General features: G+C 36.6%; 1 protein-coding gene across 1 annotated transcript in view; it reads left to right on the forward strand.

Annotated features, from left to right (window-relative positions):
- Tom70 (translocase of outer membrane 70) overlaps positions 1 to 12,454 on the forward strand; it is a 44,490-nt gene that overhangs the window by 11,886 nt on the left and 20,150 nt on the right. The window contains exons 4-6 of the mRNA XM_081758733.1: positions 2,826 to 3,003; positions 7,074 to 7,281; positions 9,162 to 9,296. Of these exons, the coding sequence (XP_081614859.1) occupies positions 2,826 to 3,003; positions 7,074 to 7,281; positions 9,162 to 9,296 (521 nt within the window). The remainder of the gene's footprint in view (positions 1 to 2,825; positions 3,004 to 7,073; positions 7,282 to 9,161; positions 9,297 to 12,454) is intronic.

Raw genomic sequence — 12,454 nt, forward strand, 5'->3', positions numbered from 1 at the left:
TAAATTTATAAGTGAGAAGAGAAAACTTGTAACATTACAACCAACGCCACATCAAACACTAAAATACTATAATCTAATCATTTACCACAACCAGCTATATTTCGTACGACGAGAAGAAGAGAGAGAGAGACGTAAGGAATGAGAGCATTAATCGGGATGATTACGGGGCCCGGCACCGAGCCAACAGCCCCGGGAGCGATTTCCTGCCATTGGAAACGACTTATGCAGACATGCCGAGACCAGCCGTACACAACTTGAAACTGAACATAGTTAAAGTTACCATTTAAACAATTAGGAATACTCTAAATATTTGTAAGATTATTATTATTATTATTATTATTATTATTATTATTATTATTATTATTATTATTATTATTATATTTGGATTGACAGATAATTACGAATTCTATAGAATGATAACTTTAATTTTGGAGGTTTAAAATTTAGATAGGTTACTGTCCAATAACTTAAATCCGGTATAACATCGTAATATTCTCGCACGAATCCCTTCCAACTTCTTCCTTTCCGTTGACTCACTTATTCAGTATCCAATCCAATATCCATCTTGATAGGTAAATTTAAGCATGCAGAAAATTCATCAGCGTTACCTTTTTGCTGCTACTGTGTGAAAATCCAACTGAAATGCAGGAACCATACGACCAGCTAGTCCGTAACTCCTGTGATCACACCGAACTCACGACAATTTGGCTACACCCGCTCCGGCAAACCGTCCAGACAATTCTTTTCACGAGCCCGCAACACCATTACGCTTAAGCATTCCAGAAGTTCAGAAAGCGAGTCTCCTCAGACACGATTAACATGGATAACTCTGTTACTTGGGAACGCACGAATAGTCGGACGTTACACCTCCATATTTGCTTTGTTGTTCATCCACACAGATTACTCTCAATGCGACTTAGGTATCGAAATCGAATACAATCGATTGTTGCTCTTTCCTGTTGATAGACAAATTTCTCCAAGCAATCAAAACACATACATGAGAACTAAATAGTGAAAAGTACTTATGAATCTACTACAAAATATAAAGGAAGAAAATAACGAAGAAAGAAAAATTGCACAATTCTTAAGTCTAGCCTCATTCTATACAAGACAGCCTCATTCCGTTCCCTCATCTACACATTCGAATCTTCGAATTGTACAGCTTGGTTACTCGAACAACTTACAAAAGAAAAACATCGGAGAGCGAAATAGGCAAAACAGCTTAATGGGACGCAACCACAACAAACAATAGTGGTGATAATAATTCTGACACAAAAACATTTATAGAGTAAAATACGTTAGTTATTGAAAATTTTGGTTAATTAAGAAAACATGAGAAATATATGTAGATAATTCGTAGTTAACACATTTTAAACATATCTGTAACAAACAAGGTATGTTACAAGGTTAGCTTTCAATGACCAGGCGTCTTAGTTGACAGTTTGATCAACCGGGCAAGATTGATGTCTTCTGTGGTGTCCAGTCTCCTTTTATGCAGAAATGTTGCTTACAGCTTGCCTCTGCGTCACTTGCCGAATGTTAGCGGTAGTGGACCATGTCTTCTGCGTGGCTGACGTCTGAAGAGTGTTTATTTCAAACACATGGTGTAGAAATACATGGTTACATCCAACCATCTAACATGGTGTGAAAACACGGGGAACCTTACTTACATTATTCTTGAGCCGTTCTTTGTGTGACCCTGTCGGCTACGCAAACAAGAAAGCATGAGTTGATACTGTCTTCATACACCCTTAAGTGTTCGTGTGAGTGGCACCCCTGGCTTACTACTTCGTATTCTTAAATGCGTTTCTATTAGTGTGTGTTCATTTCCTGGTAGAAACAAAAGGTTACGGAAGCGCGTGAATAGAAATTGAAATTTTTAGAAAAATAAGAAAATGTACAATAAGTAATTTCGCTAAACGCTTCATCAGATAAAGAATGGAGCAGAAGAAAGAAAGAAAGAAAAGGAAAAAATAAATAGTACGAAGGTAGCTATAAAGTAGTTATTTCCAACTGGATGCTTCATGACGTCACAGTCAGTAAACCCCTCACATAAAGCAACAAGGCGGCTGCAAACCGTGCATGTGGTGACAGACAAGGCGTGGTTGGTGGTTTTACAGATACACTACTCATGGAATCATGGCTAATCGAGCACCACCAACTTTGTTTTATTCCATTCCATCTATCTCGTTCCATCCTCATTTTTACTCAGTCACCATCACGTGCCTCTGATTGTACAGTCAGTGACGAAAGTTCTTTCGCTCTGATGAAATTAGTTTCGTAAATAACTTGAGAATGGAAGTACAATTTTAACTAAATTAAAAAGAATGTAATTTTCTTTACATTCAAGCCATAGCACCGTTATACGTTCCAACCATACCACTTTATTCCCAAAACAAATTTTACCAAACGGAAAGAACTTTTGTTGCTGACTGTACAAGCCAAATTGAATAGTTTAAAAATTGCAGAGCCCTGGGCAACTTAACGTAAAGCAAATCGTAATTATGAGTAATTTTCGAGCGTGAGACACCACGTACTAAGGAATATTAGTAGGTAAGTTACTTGAAAAAGCCAGACTTGCTTTCCTGTTCTTTTTTAAGTCAAGTGTGTTTGAAGATAAGTCAGCTGAAACATATATATATTATACGTAGGATCGGATGCATGGTAACTAGGAAGAAATATTAGTCGAATTTGAAAGCTGTATATATGTATTCGTAACTTACATTTGCTTGTTTTTGCATATTCCATAGAATTATATGCGTGTATGTTTAAATATATTTTTCTATAAATGTTTTATGACAAATAATGTTCTTTATCGCACGCAGGAAGACTTCATGCGAGGGAAGCTATGGCTAAACGAGAAGCTATAATGCCATCGAAACATTTCATTAAAACGTACTTTTCGTCATTTATAGAAGATCCAATTTTGAACAGCTTAGCCAAAGAAAGTGAAGCCGATAAAGTCGAATTGGAATCCTCGGAAAAAGAATTAAACTCGAATAGGTAAGGTTGTGTAAATAAGAGATCCTTGTATATAATGAAGATACAGATACTGAAGTCGGATTAGTGACCACATGCAATCAGTGGTCATTATAATAATTTGATTACTCGAGAACCTGGTAAATACCAGAATACTACATATAACGAGACTAAACGTAGTGTGTTATTGGTGGCAGATATGCGGTTGGTATGACTGAAATGTGAGAAACGTGTTTCAGTTTTAAAGAAAGAAAAGAAAACTACAATACCTTGTTAGTCAAAGTAATCTCTGGCTACGGGTAACACTTGTCATTTCTTTGCCAGCGATTGGATCAAATAAGTCTGGATCCAGCGATGCGAAGAAATCCTCAACCTCATATTGCACCGTCCGGTCATCACGAAAGTCCTTGCCTACGTGGGAATTGATCGAGATTCCTTAAAAGGTAGTTGGTGGGAGAGACGTCAAGGGAATTCTGTAGGTGAGTAAGGTTTCATACTGCAACATGAGGCAGAAGACGCCATGCATGTTGAGGTACAGCATTGCAGCGGTTCGCAGTGATGGTTTTCTCTCGACGGAGAGACATGATAGATCACCCCATCATGTCAGCAGCAACAACTTCTGTGGGTGGGACATGTGGATTTGTAAACTGTCTCGGTCATTGGTTACGACTTTCTTAAAATATTATTATTATTATTATTATTATTATTATTATTATTATTATTATTATTATTATTATTTTCGAGCCCTAGTAATCAAACCTCAATTTTGATTTATTGGTTACAATAGTTTGATTTCTTGTCGGAAATTAACACATTGGTAAATCGATATTAGGGGGATTGCTGATCTCAGCAGTGTAAATTACAATTTCTTCTTTACTTTGCGGAATAATTAAAATGAAATTGTCTAGCTCCCAGCATCAAAATGAACTTAGCCTACTATGTCGATCTTTTTAATTGGGTATATTGAATCACATTGTAACGTTAGTCATCTTATCATTGACGAATTCCTCATAGTAATAAATCACACACACACTATATATATATATTATGACCGGTGTACAATGCGTTAATGCATTCATTTTTGTTTATATTAATGTATAATAATGTATAATATTAATGTATAATAATGAGTAAAATGAAATATTTACTTTAGTACTTCTTTTATTTGTTTACCAGAATTTTGGGTAACTTTTGCGAAGAATGAAAATTCGGCGAGAAACGAGATTCGAGCTTAGTTACATTCCTGCTTTTACCTTGATGTATTTCCAGAAAATCCCTATTTCACTCTGCTGCTGTTGGTATTTTTCTTTCACCAAGTTATCTTTGTTGCTTCCTGTAATACTTAACACAAATTATAAGCTGAAATTAAGATTAACTCCCACATGAAAAAAATGGTCTTCAATACAAATTCTTGCTACTGGAAATTTTGTACTTAAAATAATCCTAGTTTCAGTACATTTTTCTTATTTGTGTTAAATATTAGACGAAACAACAATTGAAGAAAATCTTGGTGGTGAATGAAGTGGTGGTGGTGAAATATCAACATTATAATGAAGTAAAAAATTTTAGGAATACATCAAGGAAGCAAGAATGTAACTGGATGGCATCTTGTTTTTCGTCGAATTTCTATCCCTCCTAAAAGCAAACAGATGAAGGTACCGAAAACTTGGGTAAACGAATTAAAGACGTACCCAGGTAAATACTTTCTATCATTATACAAGATGTATTAGAAAAGTAATGAGACTAGCAACACTGTGCACGAACTGACAACACTGCTGCCTTCGCGTTCACACGGCAGCCCAGTTAACTCTTACGGTTGACTCAGTACAAGTTTGAACCCGCTCCAGTTCCTACTCGATTGTTTAGAGCGTCTGAAATAAGTTATTTTTGTGAGGTGCGTTACGAAAACAAACCAGCAAAAATTTGATCAAGGTTGTGTCATCAAATTATGAATAAAGCTTGTCGAATCCGCTACGATAACTTACGAAATGTTACGAAGGAATTACGGAGAATGTGTATACCGTCCACCAAATTTTAACACAAGATTTGGACATGAGAAAAGGGTGCGCTAACATAGTTTCATAGAACTTAACGACTGTGCAATCTCCCATCAATGGATTATTGGCAGGGAAAAAAAAAAAAAAGCATTCTTGTGGTTCCTCAGCCCCCTATTCGCCAAATCTCAGTCCTTGTTACTTTTTATTCCCCTTACTTGAAACCCGCTTAACAGTGCGCCATTTTGATACTTTGCATAATATCAGGACGAGAGTAACCGGCGAGCTGAAACGTATTCCAGCAGAAACATTCCAGCACTGCTTCAAAGAAGGGAACCAACGTTGTGTAGCTGCCCAAGAGGACTGTTTTGAGGGAAATAACATTGATTTGAAAAATAGTAAAAGTTATCTTTAAAAGAAAATGTCTCATTATTTTCTAACATACCTTGCACATTAATTACCGGTAAATATTGTCACCACGATTGTATATCTTAAAAACATGCCTTATTTTCAGTTCTTGCTTTATGCGTCGTTCTTCGATTAAACAACAAGTTTTGTATATTAAAGGCAATATCGGAACTCCTGGAATGTTGGGATAAAATCTTCGGTATCTTATTTAATTAGTCCCCTCATACAATTCGTTTGAAATGCTTCACAACTCAGCCATGTTCTTTGCTAATTATTTATCCATCATAATCTTCTCATATTTGTTTATCTTCTTGTTATTCCCTTTTAAGGGTGTTTTTATTTTATAATAGCTATTAGGTAGTGTTTTATCGGTTACATTATTTCTGTATTTTTTATACTCATTCAATAGTCAAGACTTACAAAGGTAGTTACAGTTAAGAAAGGAAAAATCGTGATCGAAAGTTGAAAGTAGTCGATATATACGTATCTTAAAATTTTTGCAGTTCCTATTAACGTCTTTTAATTTGATTTAAGCTAGCGTCCCTTTCAGCAGTAGGGGCCGTGGTGGTTCAGTGATAGAGCGTTCACCTCTGGTGCTTGGGGTCCCGGGTTCGATCCCAGCCCCCGCCAAGTGAACTTTGTGGTGGACAAACACCGTGTGCGTTGGTTTTCTCGGGGTTCTCCCGTTTCCTCCCACTTTCTTCATTCCACCATTTCATTCATTACTCATCATCACCGTCTCCTTTAGCCTAACCGGCATTACCATGGGACGTAAAGCTCAAATATTTCATTTCATTTCATTTCCTTTTAGCAGCAATATGAGAGGTAGACCTAAAGCTTAATATGGGAACCGAATCACATAAACTCCCGCCGGGAATCACAATTTTTTAAAAGTTATCTCTAAATATATCTTAATTTAAAATGAAATTCCTTAATCTTTTTTGCTAATCATTATCGCTAATAATTTAAAGATTAGTGTAATTACATTTCTTAAACGTAACGGCAGGCCTCTAAGTTTAAATACCAAAGCTGATTTTCGGGTTAATTCCCCTACATCATTTGATTTTCTACAGAAATGTGTGTATGCTGTTTAAGTAATTATCAGTAAAATACTGAAAATGTATAATTCTTTAAAATGTCTATTGCGTTTGTGTCTAATTTGTTCATGCATCTGGTAAATTTTAATCTCAGGTCATTTACGAAGCGATAAAAAGCCCAGGAAATAGCTGTGATAGTAAGATTCCCAACAGTGCTTGCGTCACTAACTGCAAGAAAATACGAAATTGAGTTGGATGCATACTTTGGCTTAAATAAAGTAAGATTCTCAGACAAGATGTAATTTCAAAACGGTGCAAATTAAATGTTCAGGAAAGTGGTTCCAAACAAGCAAGTTGTTAACATTGGTACGTTCTGTTCATGTAGACCCCATTCGATGCAATTAAGGACTCATGGTATTTCAGATTTGACAGTAAATTCTAGATCTTATCTCAAATTATATATCGTTGGTGCTAAATAAGGGTGTTAAAGTTGAAGCAGATAAAATATTTAGAAACATTATTGTAAATGAAAATAAAATGGGTTAACCCATGTACTAGTCAATAATAAAAGTACTGTATTTGGGAAAGTATAACTTTAACATTTATAATAAATAATAAGAGTTACAGAAAAGTGATATTTTTATATTTCTTTCAGAGGATTTCTTCGAGCAAAGCTGGCTTTTCGGAGTCAGAACTACGAAGATATTATTCCTGCTTGTACAGATGAAATAGAAAATGAAGACGGTGTATATAAAATGGAAGCATATCTATTAAGAGCTACATTCTACCTTCTGTTAGGTGAACATGCAAAGGCGATGAGTGACTTAGAAACCGTTATCGAGAACAGTAAAGCTGATCCAAAAGTATGTTCACGTTTTTGGTAATTTTATAAAATTTACTAGATTTTAAATCGAATTATTCAGTTCATACAGTGCTTCTTTCGCAAATAGTGGCTTCTTTCGCTAATAGTGAAAATCGTAATTTTTACTCCTATTTCTCTCTTGATGCCTTAGCAAGTGCGAAATACTATGCTGAGAGCGAGGTGTTACATTTGAGCGAGCCTTCATTAATTTGAAAGATTTAAGTCAAAGTGATCGTATCTACTTTTTTTTTTCCATCGTTAGAGATAATTTGTTAGATTGAAGTGTGTCCAGAAGAAATACGTTATCGTTTTTTCCTTTTAATACGTTCAGTAAAAATATCAGGTAGTTGTGTTCCATTCTTCACATCTCAGTAACAAATTTTTGCAATGAGAGTAGGTGGTTGAAAAAGGTACGAGAAAGTTACTCAAACAAATGCGACTTAGTACTGCAGAAAGGTTATATATATATATATATATATATATATATATATATATATATATAACAGTAAACTAAGGAAACTAGTTTTTTTGAATTAACTAACAAGCTCCATTCAATAAATACCCGGGAAAGTTGTATAAAAAGTACAAAACTTTCACAAAGTTTGTTGTGCTATAACTTTGTGTGGTGTCCTAGAATTACGATATGGGCCTGGCATCCTTGCAGGTTTGTACCAACGTGGAGCAGTGAAGTGTCATGAGATTTCTGTTAGTTGAAGAGTCGGATGAATATCAGTGTGGGATCAACCCACTATATTGTTCATGACGTACTGATGTTCATCTTTGCTGCAATATCACTCACCGTAATATGCCTGTTTCCCCGTATCAACGCATCAACTCTCGCAATGTTCGCCGTAACTGCACAGACAGAGCGTCCTGGGCGTGGCAGATTTTCAACATTTGTTATACCCTATTTGAACTTACCTGCACACTCCTACACTTGTGTTCGAGTTAAATAACTTTCACCAAATTACACTGCCGTCTGATTGTTAATTTTCGATTGGTTTCAACTCTTCAGCTAACAGAAATCTAATGACACTCCCTGCACCACGTTGGTGCAAACCTAAAAGAGTGTCACCCTCTTGTTTCACTGACTCCCAGCATCCCGTTCGCGAGACAGGTGTGCCAGGCCCATATGATAGTTGTAGGACACCTCCAAAAAATAACAAAGAAGCAAAAACTTTGTCGAAGTTTTGTATTTTTTGTATAACTTCTCGTTATTTATTGAATAGACCTTGAATCGACCTCTGTTACAATGGAATCTAAAGTAACTTTTATTTATGTATTTTTAATTTATTAGATAAACGTGTTAGCAAGAGTTCCCCAGTGCTACTCCTCAAAAGTCTATACTTTCAGCTCATACGTCCGGTGGAGTGTATTCGACGTTATTCGTAACAAAAACGTGTTTTGCATATAACACTCCTGATTATACCGTCACATAAGTGCGTCTCGAACATGCATGCTGTCACCTTTGAGTAGTTTGCATGATAAATATGTATTCTCTGAGCTTGCGACTTCGGAGTAGAACTGTAGGGCTTTTGTTGTAGAAGATACATTATTTTACACAAATGAGAATTAAAGCTGGTTTCTTGATATAACATAGGCATGGTGTTTTCTGCCACAATATAGTCGGTTGTGCAAGATCTTGCTTTTGTAGAGCATTTAAACATATATATCTGATCTCATGACAAAATACAAAAGTTTAGATTTTCCGGAACAGAAATTACATTGTATTGTATGTCTTAATTGCATTCTTATTATTGGTTTTTACTAAGTGGTTACGACAAGATTGCATGGATTCGGATATTAGAAAGCAATAAATGTTATTATCGAAATCTATCTATCTATATATGTTTATTATAAAATTTGTGTTCATGCTTTCAGCTTAGAGTAAATGGGTTGATTAAGCGAGCTTCACTGTATATGCAACTTGAAGACCCTCAGAAAAGTATTCAAGATTTTAACAGAGCAGCTGACTTGGATCCCAAAAATTCAGATGTGTACCATCATAGAGGTCAGGTATGACAATAGTATATAAGGTATTTTGACTGTCGTATATTATCATGTTTCCAAGATGAAAGGAAAGGGGAATGGCTCAAAGTTGAACTTCTAGCACAGAGGTCATGGTTCGATCCCAGATATATGATTTTGTGATACTGATACTCCCGTCACTCTTGTGTACATTCACATGTATTTATTATGCATCTCTTTCAAGTTTCAGGGCATAACTGTAACATTACTGAAAATTTTCCTCTTGTATTTGTACAAGCTCCTTTTTTCACAAAATAGGGTATGAGATGTTAGGGTGTGGCAAAGTTAATATGATAAACTGAAGAACAGTTGATTGGATGAAGGCAAGATAGGTAGTGGGAGAAAAACTGTAATTGAGATCGTAAGAATTAACTCTTTTGAGTCTTTCTTTCCCAGTCTTAAATAGGAGTGTAGAAAGTCATTGGGATGGGAATACAGTGCCCCGGTACATCAATTATTTATTGATTTTAGAAAGGCGTACGACTCGGTTAGGAAGGAAATATTGTACATCATCTTTACAGAATTTGGAATACCGAAAGAGCTAGTTAGATTAATTAAAGTCCGAGTAGGAAAGTTCTTGCACGAGCTTTCACGTCGAGAATGGCCTGAAATAAAGGGGATGCATTGTCGCGTATTATTTTGTTCTGTTTGTCCAATGTATGTTATACCTTGGCCGGCGAACGATGATTTCTGACAGCTCAGCTCGCGAGGACGACTGAGGAGTGCAGTGTTGCCATGTGCTTCTCGCGCAAGGGGAGAATCGTCTGCTTCCTCGTTAAGGGTGGGAGGGGGTGAGTGAAGGTTTGGCGATGTGCAGTGGTAACCATGGAGACACGACAGGTTCTGAGCCTAAGGTTGGTTGACCTGCTGTCTTCTGCTCGTTCGTCGTGGCCTTGAGCAAAGCTGTCAGAAATCATCGTTCACCAGCCAGGGTATAGGCCGCATTCACATGGGATTGAGTAAATACCTAGAGTGGCTAAACTTTCCTGATCTTTCAAGAAGCGTAGTATTTATCTGCTTTTAAGGTGGTATATGAATTGTTGTTATTCAATCCTGCTTATTTTGTTAGAGATATTGCGAACGAAGGGTGTGAATGCATTTTTTTTCCCCTCGAAATCCTGTCTGGATTCTGCTTCATGTTACATTTGAGGCTTTTTGTTATTGCCTTGTTGATATCTTTTTTTATTGTAATGATTTTGTAAAACAGTGGTTCTCAAGCTTTTTGACTGACGGCACACTTTACTGAGTGTCCAGGATATCGCGACACGTATGTTTGATATTTTTATTCTAAATAATATTATTTATTATAATAGTGAAACCAGTTAGTTTGAATAATGACTATATAGCACTGAGCATTATTGCTACCGCTGGAGATGTTGACTGATACAGTCTGTTTCGATTTTAACTAATTATCATTAAATTCTTCATGATTTTTAAATTCTAAAATTCCGCGACACACCTTAAGGACTACGTGACACACCAGTAGGTCGCGACACATTGGTTAAGAACCACTGTTGTAGAAAAAATATCTTAAATGGCGTGTTTCTTCTTGAAGATCTTTATTAGATAATATTTTTCTCGTGTGTAACAGTAGCCGAGTCAAAATACGGTTTGACCTGGGCAAAATTGCAACCTTTAGTTTTACACATGTATTTTGTTTAGGTACTTCACCTGATGAAAATATCCAAAATCCGACAAAATCGGACCACGGGAACACCCCCAAAACACGGTTTCAAAATGGCGGACTATGGTTTTTCGAAAAAATCGTAGACCTTTACGTTGGCGGCTCTAGTAGCCCTCCTAATTGACACAGATACATGAATGACACCTCGTTGGAACGCTCATAGACAACAAATTCCAACGAAGTGACTTTTTTACCCATCATGCCCAACCCGTAGAAGAAGAAGAAGAAGAAGAAAAGAAGAAAGTCGATTTTTTGTTTTTTTAAATTGATATGTTTTGGACGCTGGCAACACTGTACGTCCTCATACGCCGGCAGAAAAATTCCCACGCGTAGACCAGATATTGGTAACAATAATATAAGAAAATGAAGTACGTAGGTTCAACAGTAAAGGAGATAAAAATTCGGAACCGCAGACCAAAGAGGGTCACTCTGTATATTTTTACTGTGGTCTAACTTCTGTTTCTTAGATCTAGCATCCTCCCTAATTGTCACAAAGACATGAAGAATACCGCGTTTTAAAGCTTATGGAACCCCCTTGACAACGACGTATCGTTTGTGCCCCCTGTGCCCAATTTGTAGAAAAAGAAGAAGAAACCTTGAAAAAATTGGGAAAATCTACACTTTTACCTTTTTTGGGCCCTGTCAACCCTGATAGTCGTTCTACGCATGAAAAATCTGGTTTCTTTCTTTAAATCAAAGGTCGCTTTAATATACGTACTATACATAAAACAAAAATATTCTTGAGCAAAAGAATGGGAATAACGAAAGACTTTGGGAGGCAACTTACACATCTACATCGTCATTGCCTAGGCTAACACTGTCCTCACCATATTCATTTAAACAGTTGAAACATTCGGTTTTCTGGCAGACACCACAAGCAATAGCAAATAGAAGGTCATACCATAATACAGTGTACAAGACAATTCGTTTTATAGAAACATAACACCTATATGTAAAGCAAAAATATTCTAAAGCAAAAGAATGGGAAGACGAAAAACTTTGGGAGGCAAATTACAAATCTACATCGTCATCGCCTAAGCTAACACTGTCCTCACCATATTCATTTAAACAGCTAAAACATTCAGTTTCTTGGCACACACCACAAGCAATAGCACATGGAAGGCCGTGCTTTTTCCAAGTACAATACGTTCTTTCACACCCGGTAGCACAGTTGCAATGAACAATGGTGAGCAAATTCCATACCCATCAAACACGATGGTTGATGTGCCTTATTTACGAACCGTATACTCAGCAAATGATGCAGAGATATTGTCGTACAAACTGCCTTTACACCATGGTAGTCTATGTAACAGAGATCCTCCGTCTAAGACATACAGAATATTGTCTGGCTCCATTTCCTCAAACTGTGCGGTCTGCTGCTTGCTGAACTCTAGTATCGCATGGGCCAGTGGGGCTTTGTCTGCCTTACGCATCATGCTGGGTGACTCAAATAAAGCTGGTG

The sequence above is a fragment of the Thermobia domestica genome, chromosome 5, assembly GCF_964235325.1.
Source record: "Thermobia domestica chromosome 5, izTheDome1.hap1.1, whole genome shotgun sequence".
In the NCBI taxonomy this organism is placed as follows: domain Eukaryota; kingdom Metazoa; phylum Arthropoda; class Insecta; order Zygentoma; family Lepismatidae; genus Thermobia; species Thermobia domestica.